Here is a 23280-nt window from a genome sequence, read left to right on the forward strand (position 1 = left end):
AAACGGACTTGTGTCTGTTTACAACCACCTACCTAAAAAAAAAAAAAAAAAAAAGAAAGGGATCTGCCCCTTCCGCCTGGATGAATCGGATTGTATCAGAGGGCCCATAGAGTAGAGTGGGCTGTGCCTGTGGACATGGACCTGTCATCCTCCCGCTCCACTCATTGTGGCCCATGACCAGTTACCAATTCATTTAAGTGGCCCTCACTCTTCAAAAGGTTGGGCACCTCTGCCCTACAGATATCTGACATGGATTGGGAACCCCTGCTCCTCGTCCTAGCCAAGGGTACATGGTCCTTCACACCAAAATGGGACAATCTGGTGAAAATATGACTTTCTGAAAACACCAATTTTTTTAATTGTAGCGCTGGCCATAGATCAGTAGAATATTGAATGAAAATTCTTAGGAAAATGTTCAAAGTTTGTTCATTTTTGAATCATTAGTGAGTCAAAACCGCTTTTGTTTTTCACCACAGTGATGAGAAAATTTTAAGAAGGATGTTAAATTTTTCTCAAACCAACAGATTTCCAACAGTGTTTGTGGTTATCATTCGATAAAGTCCATTCATTCCAAAATCAAATGTTTAAAGCAAACAAAATCTTTTGACGTTAAGGCTCGGTTCACACTGCAGTGATGTGGGAACCCTACAAATCCACTGCGGGGTTCCCGCATCGCATGTCTCCCGGCGGCAGTTCACACTGCCCTATGTGGATTGCTGGGGTGTCAATTGTTAATGACACCCCCAAATCAGTTCGCATATCACAGTGTGATCTACAAATTTGGACAGGAATCGGATCATACTTATCTATTAAGGATTTAAAGAGAACTAAAATCCATCCCTCTCCGATACAATATGTAAAAAAGTAACTAGGAGCCCAGGTGGCGTTGTTGACCTTGGTGTTCATTTGGGTTTAGTCTTCTGTTGTCTAGAAAAATCCAAAAAGCAATATGATTGGGTAATTGCTTTGTTTTTTGTTCTGCTTTTCTTCTGGTTTTTAGCAGTCATACAGTCCAGCACTGTAAAAGCCATTGATCAATGCTGAAAGTTTGGAGATTAAGTGATCCCCTTTATTGTCCCATCTAAGTTTTTAAAGATATGAGGCTTTGAGACCCGTTAGGTTCTTTTCTCAGGCATTAGACAATTTGTCAGGCATTATACATTAAACTGTTGTAAATTGTACAAATCCTGAGGAAGGAACCTAACATGTCACTAAAACTTTAATCTTTAACAACTTAAAGCAGAACAGACTAAAATAAAAATGAATAGCTGAGTCATTGATATAATAATAAAATCAGCTTTTGCTGAAATATTGAGCCTACATCTAGAGCTCTCCCCCACAAGATTCTTTTAGCCTCCTAGATATGCTCATTCTGACAGCCAGCAATTATCAATCTACTTCCTCTGAGCCCAGATCATCTTGAACCTGTCCCAGCCTGTGATTAGGGAATGAAAGGAGAAGCAGTACAGTGATTAACTCATTTATCTGGCACGCTGTATTCTCCTCCAAAAACCATGACCATTGTATAACAGAGGTGACTAATTTCCCCATTGCTGTAACCAATACCCCTAACTGCTATGTCCCCCCTTATACTTGACCCCAGAAAATGAGACCACACCAATCTGGAGTAAATATTGGCTGTAGCAGCCAATTAACTTTATTATTAAATATTCAAATAAATTAACTTAGATTAACATAACTGTATAAAACCTGTAATATTAGTTAACTCCTCCCGTTGGTCTTTGCAGGAAAAACCCCCCACTCTTACCACCATATCCATTCCGGCACTGTGGTACCTTAAAACTAAAATAGGCCTCCAGCTGACATGCTGGCTCGGAGACACAAACCACTGACCGCAGTGCACCCGGAACCACCTTCCAGCTAAACCACCATTAGCTGGACCACCACCCACGGGCCCCATACCACCGATGGGTCCCGAACACTTCCATATCTGGGGTTTAACCTTCACCCACAAAGACCAGCACCACGCCGCTGCCACGACATCCATTGTTCTGTAAAGGCAAACCATAAAGATTAATAACAACAACAAACCCCCCTAAGATCAGGGAGGGAGGGTGGGAAGCTCGCTCCTCGTGGCCAGAATGAGCTGGAGGGGAACCAATCCCCCCCTGTAGCTGCACCTCACTCAGCCTCCTCCAATCCCCTCCTCTCTCTCACAAACCTAAAGCCCTTCAGCCCCACTATTAACTATGTCACGCCCGCCCTACGCTGAGTTGTTTTTCCTTCCTGTGCTCTGGGCTCTCTGGAAGCAGCTGAAGAAATGTTAAAAAAAAGTAAATACTTATCTATTTACTAACGCTAGAATCATAAGGATTAAAAATGGTTAATGTTGATTGAGAGAGTTTAGTTCTGCTTTAAGGCAGCCTGTTTATTTTGAATAGGCTGGTAGAGCATTTTAATGCACTAAAAACGCAACTGACCTTCTTTTTTGAATGCAGTGCACAATAACCCAATAACCCAATAACCTACCAAATACAAAAATATCAACGGGCCTATCTACTCCTTTCTTTATGCTACCCCAAAGCACAACTATATATTTACCACGCTGTAAAATGTAGAAAGGTGATTCATAAACATAGCAGATATGACTAAGAGCTATAAACGGAAAAAACAATAAAACATAATACAATATTTAAACATAATAAATGATGGATTAGTTAGATTATTTCATGTTTCAAAAATTTGCATCTTCTGTTCTTGCAGCTGTAAAGAATAAATTCCTGGAGATTGTACTTTGAAAGAACTCCCATTTTTGACTAGAAAACAATGGTTAACAAAAGCAAACTTGCATTTCAGGACTGTTTGTCGGTCGTTCCTTTCTGTAAGCTAACAAAAGCAGCATGAGTAATCTAGGCTACTCTATTCCTATTGCATTAAATACTCATTACAATAGAAATCACACTGGAATTCTATTGCAGCTTCTAAATAAAAGTAATACCCTGGGTCGGCAGTTTGCTCATTTTGGAAGTTACCTTTCAGTTGCTATGGTAATCCAAATCTAAAATAAAGGTACAGGTTAGTGCACATGCTTTCCACGTGATCAAATGTACACACACACATATATATATATATATATATATATGTACACACATATATACATACACACACAGACACACACACACATATATATATATATATATATATATATACTGTATATATATATATATATATATATATATATATATATATATATATATATATGTGTATATGTATATATGTGTGTGTGTGTGTATATGTATATATGTGTGTGTGTGTGTGTATATGTATATATATATATATATATATATATATATATATATATATATATATATATATATATATATATATATATATTCTTCTACATATTTTTGGTAAAAAAAAATCGCAATAAGCGTATGTTGATCGGTTTGCGCAAAAGTTAACATCTACAAAATAGGGGATATATTTATGAAATTTTTATTATTATTCTTTTTACTACTAATGGCAGCGATCAGCATTTTTAATTGGACTGCGGCATTACGGTGGACAGATCGGACACTTTTGACACTTTTTGGGACCACTGACATTTATACAATGATCAGCGCTAAAAATAGCCACTGATTACTGTATAAAGGGGTTAACTGTTCCCTAGGGAGGTGTTTCTAACTGTGGGGGGAGTGTACTGACTGAAGAAGGAGAGAGATCGCTCTTCCTGATCACTAGGAACAGCAGATCTCTCTCTACTTCCCTGAAAGAATGGGGATCTCTCTGTTTACGTTGACATATCCCCATTCTGGCTCTCTGAGGAGCAATTGTGGGTGGCCGGTAGACATCGTGGCTGCCGGCCAAGTGCATCGGCTCCGGCGTCACAGATTTCCTATAGATCTTTAAGTGGCCGACATACACCTACGGTGATTAGCACAGCCGTGCCAACCAGCCGCAGTATAATGACGGCCACTGGCGACAAGCAGTTAATCAATGTGAACCTTCAAGGGAAAGGAATAGAGAGAAATGAATCCTTCTTCTGAGTCTTAAGATTTGATTTACTAAAACTGGAGAGTGTAAAATCTGGAGCAGCTCTGCATGGAAATCAATCAGCTTCCATGTTTTTTTTATCAAAGCTTAAGGCCCTGCTCACATCTTAACATTTTTCAGCTTGTAAAATGCTCAGCTCTGAAGATCAAAAATGCACAACAAGCAAATTCCCATTCATTTCAATGGCCCCCCTTTCACATCTGAGCATTCTGTCGCCTGAAGAAAAATGCCTGAAGCTCAAAAAAAGTTCATGAGCTTCTTTTTGGGAGATTACAGGCACTTTTGGCCCTTAGACTTCAACAGAAAGGCCTGACTTGAGCAGAAAATCGCTCGTTAAATGCTCAAATAGCAGCTCTGCACCCCTAATTTCCTCTCCCTTTCCTCCTTCTAGTGCTTTCTATTGGCTAAACAAAAACACCTGAAGCTTGTAATACGCTTATAAAATGCTTTTAGAAAGCTTTTAAAAGCTGCAAAAAATGCTTAAAAAATGCCAGAAAAACGACTGTAATCGATACGCTCAGGTGTGAATGGAGCCTAATTGAACGAGCTGAAGTTAGAAGCTGATTGGCTATCATTCACAGCTGCACCAGATTTTTTATTCTCCAGCTTTGGCCAACGAACTCCTTGTGTGTAAATATTTGCTTCAGCAATTGAGCTCTGTAAACAACAGATGTTTACGACAAATTAGGTAAGCAAAGCCTAAAAGCATGTGTGCTTTATCAACTAACTGAAAATGAAAATGCACAATATTGGTGAGCAGAATTTCAAAATAGATTTTTGAGTAAAAAAAAAAAGAAAAAAGAGAAACATTTATAGCACTGACCATAATAAACAAAGAAAGAAAATGTATAAGCCTGTGAAACGTTCCTTAAAGCTCAAACCTATCTTATACAATGCAGTGGAAAGCAACAGGTTCACTTTAAGTTTTTTCCACCCCAGAAACATGTGTTTGCCCTTCCTTCATCCCATTGATACTCCATTTAGCTGACAAGAGCATGCCTGGTACTTTTGGATACGAGGGTGCATGAGACTCATTCTCCTTGGGATTGGTGATTGGCCCTGTCAGATGTGAGCATGTGAGCAAGAGTCACCAGACCTTTGCTAGTTCCAAATTCCAAGTTTCAAAGTTCCTAGTTTTTGAAGCTCACACCATCCTTTCCTTGTCTACCCGTGGTTGAACGGAATGGCAGGAGAGTAAAGGAGAGGTGAGTATCTACTGCTGGGGAGAGGGGCACTAAAACAAACCTGTTGCTTTGCCCCAAACGGTTTTAAGGTTAGGTCTAATGTTTTTTTTGAGAGGCTCCTTTTATTTCCCCATGACCATCATTTCTATAAGTCATTTTCTATCAGCTTTGACGTAGACAATGACACAAAAAAGGTAGGCAGCTGGTGCACATATGCTGCCCATATGGTTTACTTTTGGTAATTCAGATTGGATATATATGTACCATAAAGAAAATATTTAGGGGGAGATTTACTAAAGCCAGTGCACTCAGAATCTGATGCAGCTGTGCATCGTATCCAATCAGCTTTTAATTTCAGCTTGCTCAATTAAAGTACTATATAACTAAAGGCAAAACTTTTTTTTTTTTTCGTTTTGGATGGAGAGGAGAGAGATTAGAACACTTGTCAGTTTTTATTGCTGTCTGTGCCTCCGTTAGAGAGATTCACCCTCTCTATTTGTCCTGTTTACCATTATCATTGAAAGTGAAGGTAAAAGAAAATCCCAAATGTTGGGTTGTCTGTGGAAAGGTAATAGAGGAGAAATCTTCCAATAGGCACACTAGCTCTGGTGACCCCCAAGGAATTCCCCTAATTTTCAGGGATTTCCTCTCACTTCCTGTTTGGTTATGGGACAACTCCGCAATGGGAGATTGCTAAAAAAAAAAAAAAATGATAGGGGTTATAACCTTCCCTTGCTCTATCATAAATTAAATCAAAAAGTTTTGCCTATAGTTTTACTTTAAGCTTTGTCAATAAAACCTGGATCCTTATTGGTTTCTATCCAGAGTTGGACCAGATTTTGCAATCTCCTGTTTTAGTAAATAACCCCCATAGCATTTTCCAGAATTTTCTGCAAATATGGTAGCATGGAAAAAACCTGCATTACATGTTTTTTAAAAAAAAGCATTTTAAAAAATAAGAATGTACATTTAAAAATGGCCACATACTACTACATATTTACAGAAAGAATCTAACATGGACTTCCTCTTGTAGGGCTGGGCCATTCATTTTTTTACAAACTGTGGCAATTATTAAGAAATGTCTTGTGTGTAACACGTCACAGGTGACAGTGGTATGTTTTTATATAGTCTCAAATAAAATAATAATGTAACCTACATTAATCAATCAAGCCATTACTTTATTGTTTTGCTAACCTGCCCTATAAACATGCTTTAATCGAATTGGTTGTTGTGTTGGATAAACCAAAGACTTATTTAATCAGTTGTATTTTTTCATTAACCCAGGAACTATCAGGACAGCACTTCCGAATATGGACAGGGAAGCCAAGGAGCAATACCACGTTGTCATTCAAGCAAAAGACATGGGAGGTCATATGGGTGGACTCTCAGGGACAACCAAAGTGACAATAACTTTGACAGATGTCAACGACAACCCACCAAAGTTCCCTCAAAGTAAGTGGCATCTGCAAGCAATAAACTACTACTACATTTATGAGCTCATATAATACTGTATTTCATTCATTGAGTGGGATTAGTGGTGCAGGACATAGGTTCCTAGAGATTACAACCATGTCCAGACCTAAAGTAAAGTGGTCAGTGTTGTAACCCTGTAGACAGGTGCAGTCTGCTTTCTCTACTTCCGGTGGTGCTCAACCATAGTGATATTGCAGAGGAAGAGGAAGTTAAGAGGAACTTAGTTCCTCTGTGGTTTCCTGGGTCACAGGGGTATCTATCTGATTGAAGGCTGGTACCCCATGTGACTCTGGCAACCATCTTGGGTAAGGGATAATCTATTTAGGACCCTGGCTTCTGGGCTTGGCACATGTAGCTATAGTAGGGACAGGTCATCCTTCTGGCAGAGAAAGTGCTTAGTGTTAGGGAGAGGTTCCTGAGGACTAGGGAAAGTGCAAGGACATGCCATCCTTTCTGGAAGTCTCCCACCTTGGGTATGAACTGGCCAGACCTCATTCCACCTGTGCTCCCGGTTGGGCTGCCTTCCTGCTGGGCCTGTTCTGTATTGCTGAACTTCAGTAATATATATTTCTGTTCTCTGCACTTGAACTCTTGGGAGTATTTTTCTGCCACTGAACCACGCTGCACCCACCCACAGCCCTAGCCTACACATTGTGTTTTCAGTGTTAGAGACTTTTAACTGGCATCTGCTTGGTAAGAGGAGCAGTGAAAGAGTCATGTCACTGGTTTCTTGTGAAATGCCATTGTGGGAAGTTTATCTAAATTAGCTAAACCAAATCTTTTTTTACTAGTTTTTAAGTAGGGACTTTTTTTATTTATTTATTTTTAGTGGGGAGGAATTTCTCTTTACTTCCTGCCCAGTTGTGATGGAATTACCCTTTTAGGCAGTTGTCACCACAAGTGTCCTCATTGACACACTTTCTCTTTATCCTGGTGATAGCTCAAAATCTTGGATTTTCTCTCACATTTACTCTATGTAACAATGATCACACAAAATGATCACACAAAATGATCACACAAAACAATTAAAGAGTATATATCTGCCCAATGGGAACAAAGACAGCAAAAAATAAAAGATGAGTGGGTTCCTAACCTTTCCCTACTCTATCCAAAAAAACGTATTTGAAGATGTTGCTGATTGGAGGAGGTGACTTCCACTCCAAAGAATGATGGTAAAGCTGATCTTTGGAGGAAACATTAAAGGAACATTTGCAGTGCTTTTACTTATCTTATACCTCCATCAATTGAAGTTATGGACAGACCCTCCACTTCCTTACTTACAGTTCAGGAGTGCTGTTCCGGCAGAGTGTTCAGAGTGCAACCATTCAACAGAGCACCGAAGACAATTATCATCTGGGGATCAGTTGTACCGAGGCCAGTGTTCTCCACCTACCATATTGAAATTTAGTGACACAATACCCAAAATTTACTGGCACAGCCAAGTTTTTACTGGCATCTCCAAAATTTACAAAATTACAGGTTTAAGTTAAAATTTCAGTATTTAGGCTACAAAAAGTACAATTTGCAATTAGCAATGTGTCTTAAGGTAGATATTAAGGCAAAAACATATTTCTTATTTTATTTTCAATATAGTAAGTAAGTCGCTCAAGGACAGGACAAGAAATTAGAATGGGCAGGTACACACACATGAAATTGACTCTCACAGTGACACTGATAGCAGCGTGCAAAAGCACAGATGATGATGACACCTCATCGACACAACGTGTCCCCTCCTGAGTCACAGTTACAGTCTCTCTCCATGCCAGGTGGTGCCTTCAGTCTACGTCAGTCCAAACAACTCTGACAGTCTCATCCTCGGCTTGCCTTGTTCCCGTCTCTCAGACCCGCACATGAGGCTCCAGCCTCTCGGTTCTGCTCCCTTGCATGACATGACACAACACTCTTAGGCACCGCTTCTGCCAGACCCGCCCCCGCTGGTGCCACACAAACACACTGTAACAGGCACTTGGATGGTCTTGGCTGGCTTCGAACCAGAACAGATGGTCTTGGCCGGCTTCGGACCAGAACAGCGCATGTGCATTTCCAAGTCAAGTGTCACAGCCATATTTTTTACTGGTCACTTGCATTTACTGGCAGAAGACAAGTGCCAGTTTTACTGGCTGCCAGTAAAAGTACTGAAGGTTGGCAACACTAACCGAGGGGAGGAAACCTGCATGTTAAGTAAAAACTTAATTTAAAGGTTACGCTAGACAAAAACCAGCATGACAGGGCACCCCACTGCAAAATTGATTTAATTTTTCACATGGACTACTGCTATAAGCCCCTTCTCCTGAACCAAGAAGCCTTGCAAAATTGCATGTGGCAGCATGAGAATAAGGTATGGGGGATCTAGGTATTTCTAATGCCGCGTATACATGATCGAATTGTCTGGCGTACCTAGTCCGACATACAATCCGACAGACTTTCTACCGAACGGACTTGGACACACACGGACACACAGAAAGTCCGGCGTTTGCTAGCGTGATGACGTACAGCACGTACGACGGGACTAGAAAAAGGAAGTTCAATAGCCAGTAGTCAATAGCTTCCTTTTTCGTACTTGCTTCTGAGCATGCATCATTCTTAGTCCACCGTACTAGCATACTGACGAACGTATTGTCCGCTGAAACCCAAGTCCGACGAGAAGATTGGAGTGCAAAAATACTTTCTTAGTCTGCCGGACTTCACTCTGGAAAAGTCCGCTGAAGCCCACACACGATCGAATTGTCTGCTGAAATGCGTTTCGGCTGACTAAGTACGCCGGACAATCTGATCGTGTGTACGCGGCATAATGCCACGTACACACGATCGGAATTCTCGTCGGAAAAAGCTCTGATGGTTTTCCCGTCGGAATTCCAATGGAATTCGGCTCAAGCTGTCTTGCCTACACACGGTCACATCAAATTCCGATCATTTATAACGCGGTGACGTACAACACGTACGTGACTAGGAAAAGGAAGTTCAATAGCCAGTAGCCAATAGCTTTTGTCTCGTAGTTTAATCTGAGCATGCGTGATTTTTGTCATGTCGAAATTGCATACACACGATCGGAATTACCGATAGAAAGTTTTTCCGTCGGGAAAATTGAGAAAATGTTATCAATTTTTGGCTGTCGGAAATTCGGACAGCTAAATTCCGATGGAGCATACACACGGTCACATTTTCCGATGAAAAGCTCTCATCTGTCTTTTTCTGGCCAGAATTCCGATCGTGTGTACGTGGCATTAGAGTGATTTTCTGGGATTCTGAAGAAAAGTGAGAAAACTGGAGAACAAAGAAGTAAAATAAAACCTCTCTCTACAGTCTGTGTCCCTTAATTTACTGTCCATAAGACACAACAAGAAGTGAGAGGGTATCTCTTCAAAGTGACAGGATAGTTGTCTTTAGAGAAAAATATATCTTTATTGTTTTCGAAATAACATATAGGGATGAACAAAAAAACACAAGATTGGGTGTAGTGCATAAACCATAATGAGCACAGTACAGTGTGACCAACAAGCACATACTGTAAATATGAGCTATACACATATGGTCTTAGGGTAAGGAGATAACCCAAAATTTTGGGGAACAATTGAGCAATTACACCACTGGAATAAAAAAAACTACCAACAGCCAGGGCTTAACAGAAAAAACAATCCCCCAAAAAATAATTAATACATTCTCCATTGGAATATTTATCATCGCCTCTTGTTCTGATAGTAACAATACAATTTTGCATTTTCCATCACTTTATGTTTCAGTGACAGTGGTTACCAGAAAAATAGAGAGCTTGAATCTCCCCAGTGGGAACAGAGATAGTAAGACAAAAACAGCAGAGGCTGTAATCTTTTCACACTTTATCAAAAACTAAAGGAAATAAAAAAAAAAAAAAAAAAATACAAGTACAGTGTACTGTATATTTTCTTCTACTTCTTCTTTCTTCTATCTACAGTGCCAACCTCAAATTTCCTATAAGAAGAAAATTCCATGGGATTTTCATTGACTTTTTCATGTAATAGCTTTAGTTTTATAGGCCCTTTGAAGAATATTTTATGGAATATGAGTAACATCTGGATATATTTATCATGGAATTTATGTTCACAGGTGCATACCCTATGTCAATATCAGAGGCAGCTGTTTCAGGCGATGAGGTGGGACGTCTAAAAGCCAAAGATCCAGACTTGGAAGAGAATGGAGCCGTCAAGTATCGCATTCTAGATGGAGATGGAGCAGAAGTATTTGAAATCACAACAGACTATCAAACTCAGGAGGGAGTTGTCAAACTCAGAAAGGTACATTTGAGAAATTAAACTTTGTTATTTGTTAGTCATGTTATGCAAATAAAACATTCTTTAATAGCCAAAGACATGGTTCATATTCAGTAGAGAAAAAGTGGGAAAAACTCGACAGTCCATACTTAGAATTTTTTTTTTTTGGTAAACGTTATTTAATTAAAACATTTATCTTGGATCTGTCTGTACTTTCTGATTAAATCACCGCTAAGTTTTTACATTTCCATACTATGAAGCCCTTTTTTTTAAGCTTTAATTGTAAACAAGACCAATTTCTGCCAACATAGTCTGTCACCAATGGTGGCAGGGTTGCCATAGGCAGCACAGAGCAATCCACATTCCTATGTTTAAAATAATATTCTGTAATGAAACCTTGCCAACCAGACTAATCAGGTCAAGTCTTCATGGTTGCACCTTTTGTGTAGTTTGTGCACAGAGTGGGCAAACTGTCTCTGTTAGCCCTCATACACACTGCAGCTGTCAAATGCTTGTTTTACAGGGGTTTGATGATTTTTTTTTTCTGCCCCTAAATGCCCCTGTATGTTAGCCTATGTGGCTGTACATGCACAGGCATTTACAGGCATCTAGAGGCAGGGGTGTTTAGGGGCATAAATCTGAATGTACCAGTATTGGGTTCAGGAAAGGAGCATTTGGGCAGAAAAAATGCACCTAAATTGATTCAGATATGCCCATATGCTAGGTGCCTTTAGCTCTTAAGCATTTATTGATTTCAATGGGCATAATAAATTAATATTCTAGCCAATGAGATGAATGAGCACCAAAATGCTTGATGAGCCTAAACATGTCTAAACGTACTAAAATGCATTTGAAAGATACGGCATAAGGCATATGTTTAATGCTGATTATGCTAACACTGTAAGGAGAAAGGAGTTTAGAGAAGCCTAGTGTGCATGAGGCCTTATTGTAATCCCTGGGCACTTTGTGAGGCTATGACATTGTATATTATTAGGATGAATTTCTGGCTAGCCAAGGAACCAGGGTAAGAGGTGGGAGGCTCCAGATAATTGGCCCTAAGAAGGGACAAAATGTGTAAATCTGGCTCTGATTTTAAGTGAAGCCCTCCAGTCCAGTTATTCATTTAGTTTTCCATCTTTGAATCTTTTTTTAAATACAGTATCTTCTGTCCTTTTAACAGTGTGCTGTCTTAAACTAAGGTTCATGTATGTCCTGAAAAATCTCCACTGGTAAATTAAAAACCAAAACCAAAACCATTTCCTTATTAGCACTTAATTCAGGGACCCTAATCCATACAATGCATAGGCCTTATATCCCTCTTGAACCATCCAGCTATATCTCTTATTATTATATCAATTATACACAAACATAGACTTCCATTGAGCTATATTCCAAATGTTTTCCTTGATTTAGAAGGTATAAATGGAGTGATAATTTGGAATGTGAATACTTAAGCCCCTTAAGAACTATGAGACCGGGCTACCACCCACACTACTCCTTCATTAATGCGTCATTTAGCATCTAAATCACATAAATAATGAGTGCTGTTTTCTATCACTTTAGACAGTAGATTATGAAGAAAAAAAGTTCTACAGTTTGAAAGTGGAGGCTGCTAATATCCACATAGATCCACGATTCCTCAGCCGAGGGCCTTTCAAAGACACTGCTACTGTGAAAATTACTATAGAAGATGCTGATGAGCCACCGATATTTATGGATCCAAGCTACAGCTTTGAAGTGTTCGAGAATGCTCCAGCAGACACGGTCGTTGGAAGAGTTCATGCCAAGGACCCTGATGCAGCAAATGTTCCAGTAAAGTACGTTTCTTTTTTACGATTCTGTGTGCTATTCATGTTGAAGGAGATGAAAAGTCTAAATACAGTATTTTCAGTATTTATTATGTTACCATCTTGTCTTGTGAGCTGTATGTGACGGGCACATATCTCCAATAGGTAGACAAATAGCATGAGAAGGTTAGATCTTCTGCCTTCTTCTTGCTCTCTGTGTCCCAACTGGCATGATTGCCCTTTACAGCTCCAATTTCACTTTTTTTTTTAAATCTTTGCAGTCCTTTTGACCTGATTTTATCATATTTTAAGGTTGGCATTACCTACCTTCTCCATGCTGCTGTGTTGCTCCTCCCTTGCTTGTACTTTAGGTTCCATTGCCATTTTCTGTAAGTTCAGACATCATGGACAATACTTCCTGATGTCCTAAGAACTGCAGACAGTTGCATCATCACGCTGCCTGAATTCAGTGTGGGTGTTCTTGTTAGCAAGGATCAGAAAAACCTATGAAGGTGGATGAACATACCAGAAAACACATACTGTTCATCTCTCACCCCAGCCATAATGCTTTGCATGCTTGAAAGTGTCGTTTTTGAATGGTGGCTTACATTAGAGCATGGTTGCTCAATCTGTGGCCCTCCAGCTGTTGCAGAACTACACGTTCCATCACCCCTCTGCCATTAGGAGTCATGCTTGTAACTGTCGGCAGCTTTCAATGTATCATGGTACTTGTAGTTCCACAACAGCTGGAGGATCACAGGTTGAGCACCCATTCGTTAGAGCAATGTTTCTCAACTCCAGTCCTTAAGTACCCCCAACAGGTCATGTTTTTCAGGCTGTCCAGTATTTTGCACAGGTGATTTGATCAGTTTCACTTCCTTAGTAATTACCACAGTTGTTTCATCTGAGGAAAATCCTGAAAACATGATCTGTTGGGGGTACTTGAGGACTGGAGTTGAGAAAAATTGCAGTAGAGCATTCTGAGGTATCAGTGCCATTGAAGCATTTAGTTCTGTCTCACTGTATCCAGTAAAGCTGCATGCTTGTTAGGTAAATTTAGTTAGGCTTACTGTAGGCTTACTGTAATCAATGTGATTGTTTAGGTCTGGTCTGCGTTTCACAGGCTGCAAGTTTGATTACTCCTCCTGTCTTCTACCACTCACTGGATGGCACTGGAACATAGGTGCAGAGTAATGCGAATTAGCAGCATGAATATTTATACTGTCTCAGCCAATCCCTGTGAGAAGATTGCAGAGATGCATCTTGAGAAACTGTATAAATAGTTTGGGTTCTGGAACAGAATTGTCTTGTCCTGGAGGAGGAGATCACAGCCTGGAGGGGCTGATTGATCCTCAGGCCACCTGCCATGTGCTTGCTAATGATTGCGGTCCCAGCTGGTTGAGCTGGGGAGCTGGGTTTTGCTGGAAGTTGCTGGAGCTGTCTGGTAGGGCTTGTAATCGGTGGATCTAGCCTGGTATCACAGGGAATAGGTGTCTTGAAGGCATTGAAAGGATGCTGACAGTTGTGCAGAGGACAGACCGTTGAGAGAGATCCTAGAGACTGTATGCTGGCGTTAGAGAGTCAGCTGCATATTTAAAGGGGACAACATGTTCAGTGTTCTGAAGAACTAAGTCTATTTAATTTATAGTGAAAGCACTTTGCTTGGACTGTCTACAGAGAAAGATTCATCTCCTCAAGTTACTGCTAAAACACTTTTACTTGTGCAAGGACTTGGCTTGTAGTTCTACTGGAGAGAAAGTGTCCTCCTATTTGTACATTGTTCTGGAGTACCCACACAATTCCACATCTCTATCCAAGCTACCCAAAAAATAAAAACACCAAAAAGAACACACCTGAAACGTTCATTGAGCTAAAGAGTATCTATGACCATGTACCTGACTGCGGGGCAACTACTGGGAAAAGAACCCTGAGCATTTTTCTAGCAGCTGTTATGGCAGTGGTTCTCAACCCTGTCCTCAAGTACCCCAACAGGCCATGTTTTGGGAATTTCTCTTAAATAAAATAGCTGTCCAAAATACAAAGCCATTGACTCTGACTAAAAGCACCTGTGCAAGATAAAGGAAAACCTGCAAACATGACCTGTCGGGGGTACATGAGGACAGGGTTAAGAACCATTGTTCTATGGGGTTAGCTAACAAATCAAAAACTCAGTTTAAAAGCTCCCCCATCCATGTCTCATTATTTTAATTTGTTGAGAAATCACTTCGAAAAACACCCCCCTAGCATTTTTGGCCATGGTCATCTTGAGTAAATGCAAATGATTTATATAGCATTTACTTTCTGGATACCATTTGCTCTTAGCTCAGGCATTAAAGTAGAAGGATGTGCTTAGCTGAGAAATTCCTCCTCCCCTTCTGAAGCCTCTTGGGAAACCAAGAAGTAACTGAAGATATGTAAAATAAAAAAAAAGGTTAAAACAAACAAATACAATATACTTTCCTATCTATTTACCAGTGCTAGCAGCATAAGGAGTACAGATAGTCAAAGTTGATTGTGACAGTGAAGTTCCACATTAAGAAACATTGCTTAATATATTTGGTAAAAAAAAAAGAAGGACATTAGTAAATAGGTCTAACAATAAAAGTAAATGGGTGTTTTAGTTTTTCTGTTGTAATTTGGGCTCCCAGGTGTGCTGCTGACTTTACGGGTCATATCCATAACATAACATGACTCAGTATATATGCGCTGTTAGCTTTTCTTGTTATCACACCATGGAGCAGATTCTAGGGCTCGGTGTAATTGCAGTACTGAATCATTAAAGCACAGTTTCCCCCATGAATAAATAAGACACGGGCTCAGACAACAGCAAGACGCAGCGCCAGAACGTCTTCTGTCTCCGAAGCCATTGCATTTTGCACGGTACTTAAATCTTAAACCGCTTAGTAAATGTAAACACTCAGTCACAAGATTGTTAAGCCAGTATCATTTAGTTAGAGCTCACATTGAAAATGAAAGGTACTTAATGTTCCATTGAGATTATACCGGACTGCCAACGTAAACTGCATTATAGCCCATCGTTCAAATTGATGCTGTTAACCTCACGTCTGACACCCTAGGCTGAGCGAGGGGGTTATGGATTACTGGACCCGACTCCTGATTCATTAACGGGTTCCTTGGTGAATTTGGAGCTTGTTTGGCGGCCAGGACATTGATAATCGGGAGCAGAGGTTGATTATCCAATTACATTTATCGACGTACAAACCAATAAACCATATGTGTTGTGTTTACAAAAATCATTAGAAACACATCAGACTAAAAGCATTAACAACTCCCTCCCGAGTTGACTTAGACATGTATTATATTGAAAGGTTTCTGACAACAAATGAATATATCCAAAACAAGAAGCCTTCATTGAACAGCCATTTCTGAATTTCTAAAAAAATAAAAATAAATAAATAAATAAAAAGATTATGTAGGACAAGGCATTAAAGTGTATGTCAAATCAAAACTTCCTTTATTTTATTTTTAAATAGAGTGGGCAAGGATGAAACTGGTCATACATGGATCAAAATTCAGCTGGTTGGAAGACTTTTCGATCCATATATGGCCATTCCCATTCACAAGAAGGTGACCTATCAATTGACTTTTCACGAACAGGCTTTTTGGTATATTTTCACTTGATCCACAGAGTGTATACATCCCTTGGGACATTAAGAGCCAGTAATCATATTTATACGTTAAAGAGTATAACAAAGCTTGGGCTTGTTGATATATTTTTACTTGATCGGTGCTATAGCCAATCAACTGTAACACTGATCAGTGTACTCTTAATAGCATGGGAGTCCTGCCGTCAGAATACAATGACACAGAGGGAAGGATTTCCCAATCCACTTCAACTGTGTGGATGGGGAAATCGGTTCAGTTTTTTTAATTCAGCCAACAGAGCTATGTATGGCCAGCTTAAGATCCTCTACCAAGTCTTCATTGCTGCCTGTGTCCCAGCTGAGGAGATTTATTCTTCTATTTTTTTCTTAGGGACCATTGTCAATGAAACAGAAAAAAAGGAGAGATCCTATGTTTTAGAGTTGTCATGAGAGCAAATGGTGAGGGGAAATTTTACAGTGGAACCAAATACTCAAACTGCCTCAAGCACTACTCAAATTTTGGCCAATTTCTACTGATTCAACCAAAATTCCAGCTGTAGGTGGCTCTGTTGGTACCACCTGGCTCAACTATTTTTGAAGGAGCTGGGTGTAAATTTGATGACCAAAAGTTTCCTGCATTTAATCAGGTGCAGTCACTGTGATGCCCCATACACACGATCGGGCTTTCTGACAACAAAACCGTGGAATTTTGTTTGAAGGTTGTTGGCTCCAACTTCTCTTGCTTACACACGGTCACACAAATGTTGGCCAACAATTATGAATGTGTAAATGTGGTGAAGTACAGGACATACGTCGAGCTGAGAAAAAGGAAGTTCAATAGCCAGTGCGGCTCTTTCTGCTTGATTCCGAGCATGCGTGAAATTTTGTGCGTTGGATTTGTGTACACACGATCGGAAATTCCGACACCAAAGTTTTGTTGGCAGAAAATTTGAGAACCTGCTAGCCAACATTTGATGACAGAAAGTCCGACAACAAATGTTCGATGGAGCATACACACGGTCGGGCTTTCAGCCAACAAGCTCACATCTAATATCTAACATCTGTCACTTCTCCTCTCAGAGAACCGGGATCTCTGTGTTTACGAGCGATCAGGGGAGTCCAGTGATCATCGAGACCACTGGACACTCGCATCGGCTGTGGGGACGAGCTTCGGGCGTGCACGCATTGCTTGTGGCCGCCAGAAGGAGCGACGTAACATAACGGCAATTTGCCTGCCCGTGCCATTCTACCACAGTACAACTGCAGCGGCTGGTCGGCAAACGGCTAGAGAGCTTTTTTTTGGAGGGTGCATGTGTTTGGCACAGGGCCTACAGCACTGTCCAGATAGAGGGCCAGGAGCTATGCAGCCTCATAGGACAGTAAGAGGAGAATGAAAACTCCTCCTACAAGCTTTAACCAGTGCTCCGCTGGACACTGATAGTAGGCACAAGACTGCTATATACTGCTGATGAGAAAAGGTATTTAGCAGTTTATATTTACTAAAATAATTTCATTTCCATGTTGTGTGTACTGTGAGAGACCAAATATAGTGACTACAGGGTCCTGAGTTTAGTAACACTTTAGGAAGCAGGAAGGGTAAGACTTTTTTCAGCAGAAGAGACCAACACATTATCTTCTACCAAAAACAATGCAATAATATATATATTTTTTTAGACGTTAGTTCCACCTTTTTCAAGTATCATCTGTCCTTTTACCAGCGTGCTGCCTTAACATGTTCAGGTTCATTTATGCCCTGAAAGTCTGCACTGGTAAATTAAAAACCATATGTTTTCTAGGTAGCACTTTAATCGGGTCCCCAATCTGCAAAATGCATAAGCTTTATATTCTTTGTAACCATCTAGCTTATCTATTCTTTGTAACCATCTAGCTAAATTACTTATGGATATATCAATTATTCACATACATAGAAGTCTATTGAGCTATATTCCAAAGTAATATACCTTAATTTAGAGGGCTCAAATGGAACACTGGTTTGGAATGTAAATATCACCTGTCCCGCACTCCAGCGATGTGGACACCCGGACCCTCGCTCCTTTCTCCGTGGCACTGGCATAGCAACTGTGTGCACCCGGCTGTGACAGCTTACGGCTTCAAGGACAGGTGCGCACTGCGCAATGTGCAAGTTGCACTCTGCTATTGGCTAGGCAATCTTCTGGGACCTGTAACGTTTCCCAGAAAATTGCAGGGAGGCAGGGGCCTCCTAGGGCGAGAGGAGTCGTCGCCTAGGTCACCTAGAAGGAAGTGGGACAGGAAGTCCCTTTAAAAATAAGGTACCCACTCCCCCTCCAAAAAAAATGACATGCCAAATGTGGCATGTAAGGGGGCGAGGAGTGCTTAAGGTGTAAGTTCCACTTTTGGGTGGAACTCTGCTTTAAGAACAATGGGACTGGGCTATCCCCCCTTGCTCTTTTTATAATGCATTCCTTAGCATCTAAGCCACATAGATGATTGCCTATTTAGAAAAGTTTTAGAAATTAATCACCCCTCGTTAACCACTTGACCTCCGGAAGATTTCCACCACCCTTCATGACCAGGCCATTTTTTCCGATACAGCATTACCTTATTTTAACTGACAATTGCACGGTCGTGTGACACTGTACCAAAATAAAACTTTTGTCCTTTTTTTTCGCCACAAATAGAGCTTTCTTTTGGTGGTATTTGATCACCTCTGTGATTTTTATTTTTTTGCGCTATTATACAAAAAATGACAGATCATTTTGAAAAAAAAGAAAAAACAATATTTTTTACTCTGCTATAAAGCATATCCAATAAAAAATGTAAAAAATAAAATAGCTTCATAAATAGCTTCATAAATTTAGGCCAATAAATAAATATAAATAAATATTCTGCTACATATTTTTAGTAAAAAAAAAATCCCACTAATCGTATATTGATTGGTTTGCACAAAAATTATAGCGTCTACATACTATGGGATATATATATATATATATATATATATATATATATATATATATATATATATATATATATATTTTTTTTTTTTTACTAGTAATGGCAGCGATTATCGACTTTTTGCAGTGGACAAATCAAACACCTAATTGACACTTTTGATACTTTTTAGGGACCAGTGACAATAATAGAGTGATTTGTACTAAAAATATGCACGGTCACTGTACAAATGACACTGGCAGGGAAGGTTAACATCACGGGTGATCAAAGGGTTAACTGTGTGTCTAGCCTGTGCTTACTCACTGGGGGGGGGGGGGGGGTGATATGACTAAGAGAAGGCAAAGATCTGTGTTCCTGCTTTACAGAAACACAGGACAATACCTTCTCTTCTGACAGAACGACAACCTGCCTTGTTTACATAGGCATATTGTCATTCTGCCTGTGTCCAGTGTTATCAGCAGGTGCTGGCGGACAACGAGTCCATGGTATCCGCCGATCAGCTCCCGCTGTGTATAATCATAGTGGGAGCGAGCTACTGGAGGCGTGCATGCGTTCCCCAGACCCGGAAGTGTCAGATCTGCAGTACTGCACATACTGCAACCCTATAATTTCCTCCCCCTCTCTTTTCATTTCCCTTCCCAATCCATCCTTCTCTTCTTCCTTTATCATCTTTCTCAGTCAATTTGAGTTCAACATAGTTACACCTGAACAAGGACTTCTCAAAACGCCTTCCCATCTGCTGACTCCATGTAAGCGGGCCCAGGAGGAAGCTGAGAACCCCTATCTCGGCCCTCCCTGTCCTCGCTGGGAACTAGATCACATCAATAGTTAACTCTACGACTTAATCGCTGACCGCTGTGCCCTCTACAATTGTTTTTTGGATACCTAGGGTAGCTTTGATACTTCCTCATACTGGGTTTACTGGATTTTTTGCTAAGGGGCACCCGAGATTCGTATGTCCCGCATTTCCAGGTGCATGGCCCTCGAGTTCCCTCACCCCTTTTTTCATGTTTACCAGATGGTAGCCCAGGGCACTGGGATCAACCGTTCTATGATTTATACTGTGCTTTTTTATACGTTTGCCTTCTGGAGACCAGACTGTATTCATTTCAACTATATTTCTGTTTATATTTTTCATTAATCTTCTGAAAATATTCAATAAAAATAATTGAAAACAAAAATAAAAATAAAATAAATAAATAATCAGAAACATAATAAACATAACATTTACCAGAGTTGGTAAAAGGATCACCCCCTTATGTCAGTATTTTGCTGAACCACCTTTTCCACCTAATTATAGCCTTTAGTCTGTTGGGATAGTTCTCTACCAACTTTCCACATCTAGACTTTTTTCCCACTCTACTTTGCAGAACTGCTCAAGTTCAATTAAATTTGATGGTGACTGTTTGTGGATTGCAGTTTTTAAGTCATTCTACAGATTTTCAATGCAAAAAATGTCCTGGTCATGAAGGGGGTAAAACCTTTCGGAGGTCAAGTGGTTAAACTGAAGGGCCACTTTAAATATAAATGTACATGGAAAAACGATTATATATAAACGTTTTTTTTTTTTTTTTCCATTAAAGCAATTGTACCTTACTGTTCAGCTTTGTCTAAATCCATGGAAAGAGCTCATTAACAGCAAAACATTCTCTAGGTTTATCCCATAACTGATATTATTTTGGCAGTCATCCAGCATGGATGCTAACTATAGTGCCTGTTATATATATGGTAGATATGAGAGGGAGGGGGCACACCAGAAATCCTAAAAATGACACGCCACTGAAAAAATATGACACCGCAAGAAAGTAAAATGTGTAAACTGTGTGCTAGATAAACTTACAGCAATAACTCAGAATGAGCGCTCTCGGACTATCCATGATAGCTTTCCCCTTCCACAATTTCAACTTTTTGTTTATCTCTTTTCTGGAGGAGAGATTACCGCATTTGCCTGGCTAGGACAGCAGAACGAGTTTGTCAGTAACAGATACCCGCGGTCTGTCAGCCGAGTCCTCTGTGGGTGTAAACAGACCTTTATTAATGTTTTCATTTGCTCACCGTGTAATAAATGACACAGCCCCATACGACGGCCATAAAACGAATTTCCACAAGAAGGTCCTTTATATATTTTTCTGACGTTCCAATGCCTAGGAGACATTCTTTTCCCCTGAGTTTTATTTTAAGTATTCACATCGCTTTCGAGATTGCCTATAGCCTAGTCATATCCTCGCTGTGCCGGATATTGCCGAGAAAACGTCAGAAATGTTATATTCTATAAATGTAATGCAGATCACCAATCATAAAGGCTATTATCAGTGGGATTTAATTATTAAAGCAATTTCAATTTTATACTATGTAGTTCTCAAATAATACGCAGATGGTGAAATGCACACTTTTCAAGCCAAATGTAAAAATGAGATTCTTAAAGAGATCCATCTGTATTGTTATTGACAACCTTGACTCCATCCAATGCCATTCCCACACATGACATGAACAGGTCTAAAGCAACAGCCCAGATAGAAAGCAATTGTGCTGCAAGTTTGTGTAGCACCCTCTGTAAGGTGCGCCCCTCTAGTTCTGCTCGAGCTGGACTCTAATGGTCATTGGAAAGACTCTCTGACCGGTTGGGTAGTCAAGAAACCATACACAATGTATGGTTCATCAAGAATACAATTCCTGAACATTTCTATATATGCACTTTAGAGATCACACAAAGCACAAGGGGGAAGGCCCTTGGGCAACCAATCAAATTACACAAAGCACAAGGGGGTAGACCCCTTGGGCAACCAATCATATACATCCACATCTATGTTAGTCAAATAATAAGCAGAATTTTTAGGGGATTTTTGCCCAGAGATAAGTCTCTAAATATCTATATCTATCTATATATATATATATATATATACATATGTTTTTAACCCTTAAAGCTTTTACCTTGAACATTGACTGCAGTACAATGTTCCTAACACGCCCTATATGTTCTAAGTATGCAAAACCCAAATATCAGCTGTGACCATAGGCGCATCCTGCAGACTTCAGAAGAAACTTGCAAAGCATGGTGTGTAAAGCAGTTTCACTAACCTTCAACCTCCTAGGTAGGTGCTAAAAGAGAGTATCATTTTTGAGTCTTTCTGCTTACCAGGAAGGCTGACAGGTAAATGTAGATGCTCTCCTACCAGGGAGCTGGGATCCATTGATAGGGTCTGCTCATGGTACTCAGATGCTGCTCATGTTGTCTGAATGTTTTCACACTGGTCGAATAGAATGGGGCGTATTGGACATTGGGAGGAAACTTGACAAGTGAGAGCATACGCATAGTTACAGCCCTGGCCATTAGCAGAGGAAAGTGCCTTAGTGCATGCTGGGTGACTGTATATATGCCAAGGGCACATGTGCTCGGGTTCTTCAGCTGGAGAATGGGGTCCTGGAGGGAGAGGGTGGCTGCTCCTCCTCTGCACAGGCTGCCACAGGGCCTCAGGTTGCTGACCTGAGGGCCTGAGTTTGAGTAAAGCTGTAAAGCCAGATGTCCTGCAGAGTTGACTGGAAGGGAGACACATTGGGAAGGATCTGTTTCTCCCTACGGTGAGTACGGATCTGTGTCATCGGCCTGTCCTGAGAGGGCCATCCTTTCAGCTAGTAGAGTCAGTGGATGGGTGTCAGCCAAAGGGGATGTTAGTGAGTGTCCTGAAGATAAAACTGTTTCACTGAGTCTGCTACTAGAGCAAGTAAAGGGCATACTTCTCCCATACATGTGCAGTATGTTATAGCAGAAAGTGTGCTACCACATTCAACCTGGTGAGGCCAAGTGAGAGTTGTCCTCATCTGTGAACAGTTCTAGTTGGAGTATCCCACTATTCCCTTTTCCTATCCAAGTTCCAACAAGAAATACAGAAAAACCCAAACACCCTGAATTGATTAATGGATAATGAGTGGATGAGAGTACGGATGGTTGTGTGAAAACACCTAGCAACTATCAGCAAGGAAATCAGGGGGAGGCCCAGAGAAGTCTACACACAGCAACCCCTACGGGGTCAGTGCTACA

General features: G+C 40.4%; 1 protein-coding gene across 3 annotated transcripts in view; it reads left to right on the forward strand.

Annotated features, from left to right (window-relative positions):
- Positions 1-23280, forward strand: part of CDH11 (cadherin 11) — a 218055-nt gene that overhangs the window by 172274 nt on the left and 22501 nt on the right. For all 3 annotated transcript variants that reach the window (XM_077454348.1, XM_077454338.1, XM_077454359.1), the window contains 3 exons: positions 6483-6650; positions 10755-10942; positions 12482-12735. In XM_077454348.1, the coding sequence (XP_077310474.1) occupies positions 6483-6650; positions 10755-10942; positions 12482-12735 (610 nt within the window). The remainder of the gene's footprint in view (positions 1-6482; positions 6651-10754; positions 10943-12481; positions 12736-23280) is intronic.

This window comes from Lithobates pipiens, unplaced genomic scaffold (assembly GCF_037356315.1).
Source record: "Lithobates pipiens isolate NorthernLeopardFrog02 unplaced genomic scaffold, aLitPip1_a1.2 Scaffold_10, whole genome shotgun sequence".
NCBI lineage: Eukaryota > Metazoa > Chordata > Amphibia > Anura > Ranidae > Lithobates > Lithobates pipiens.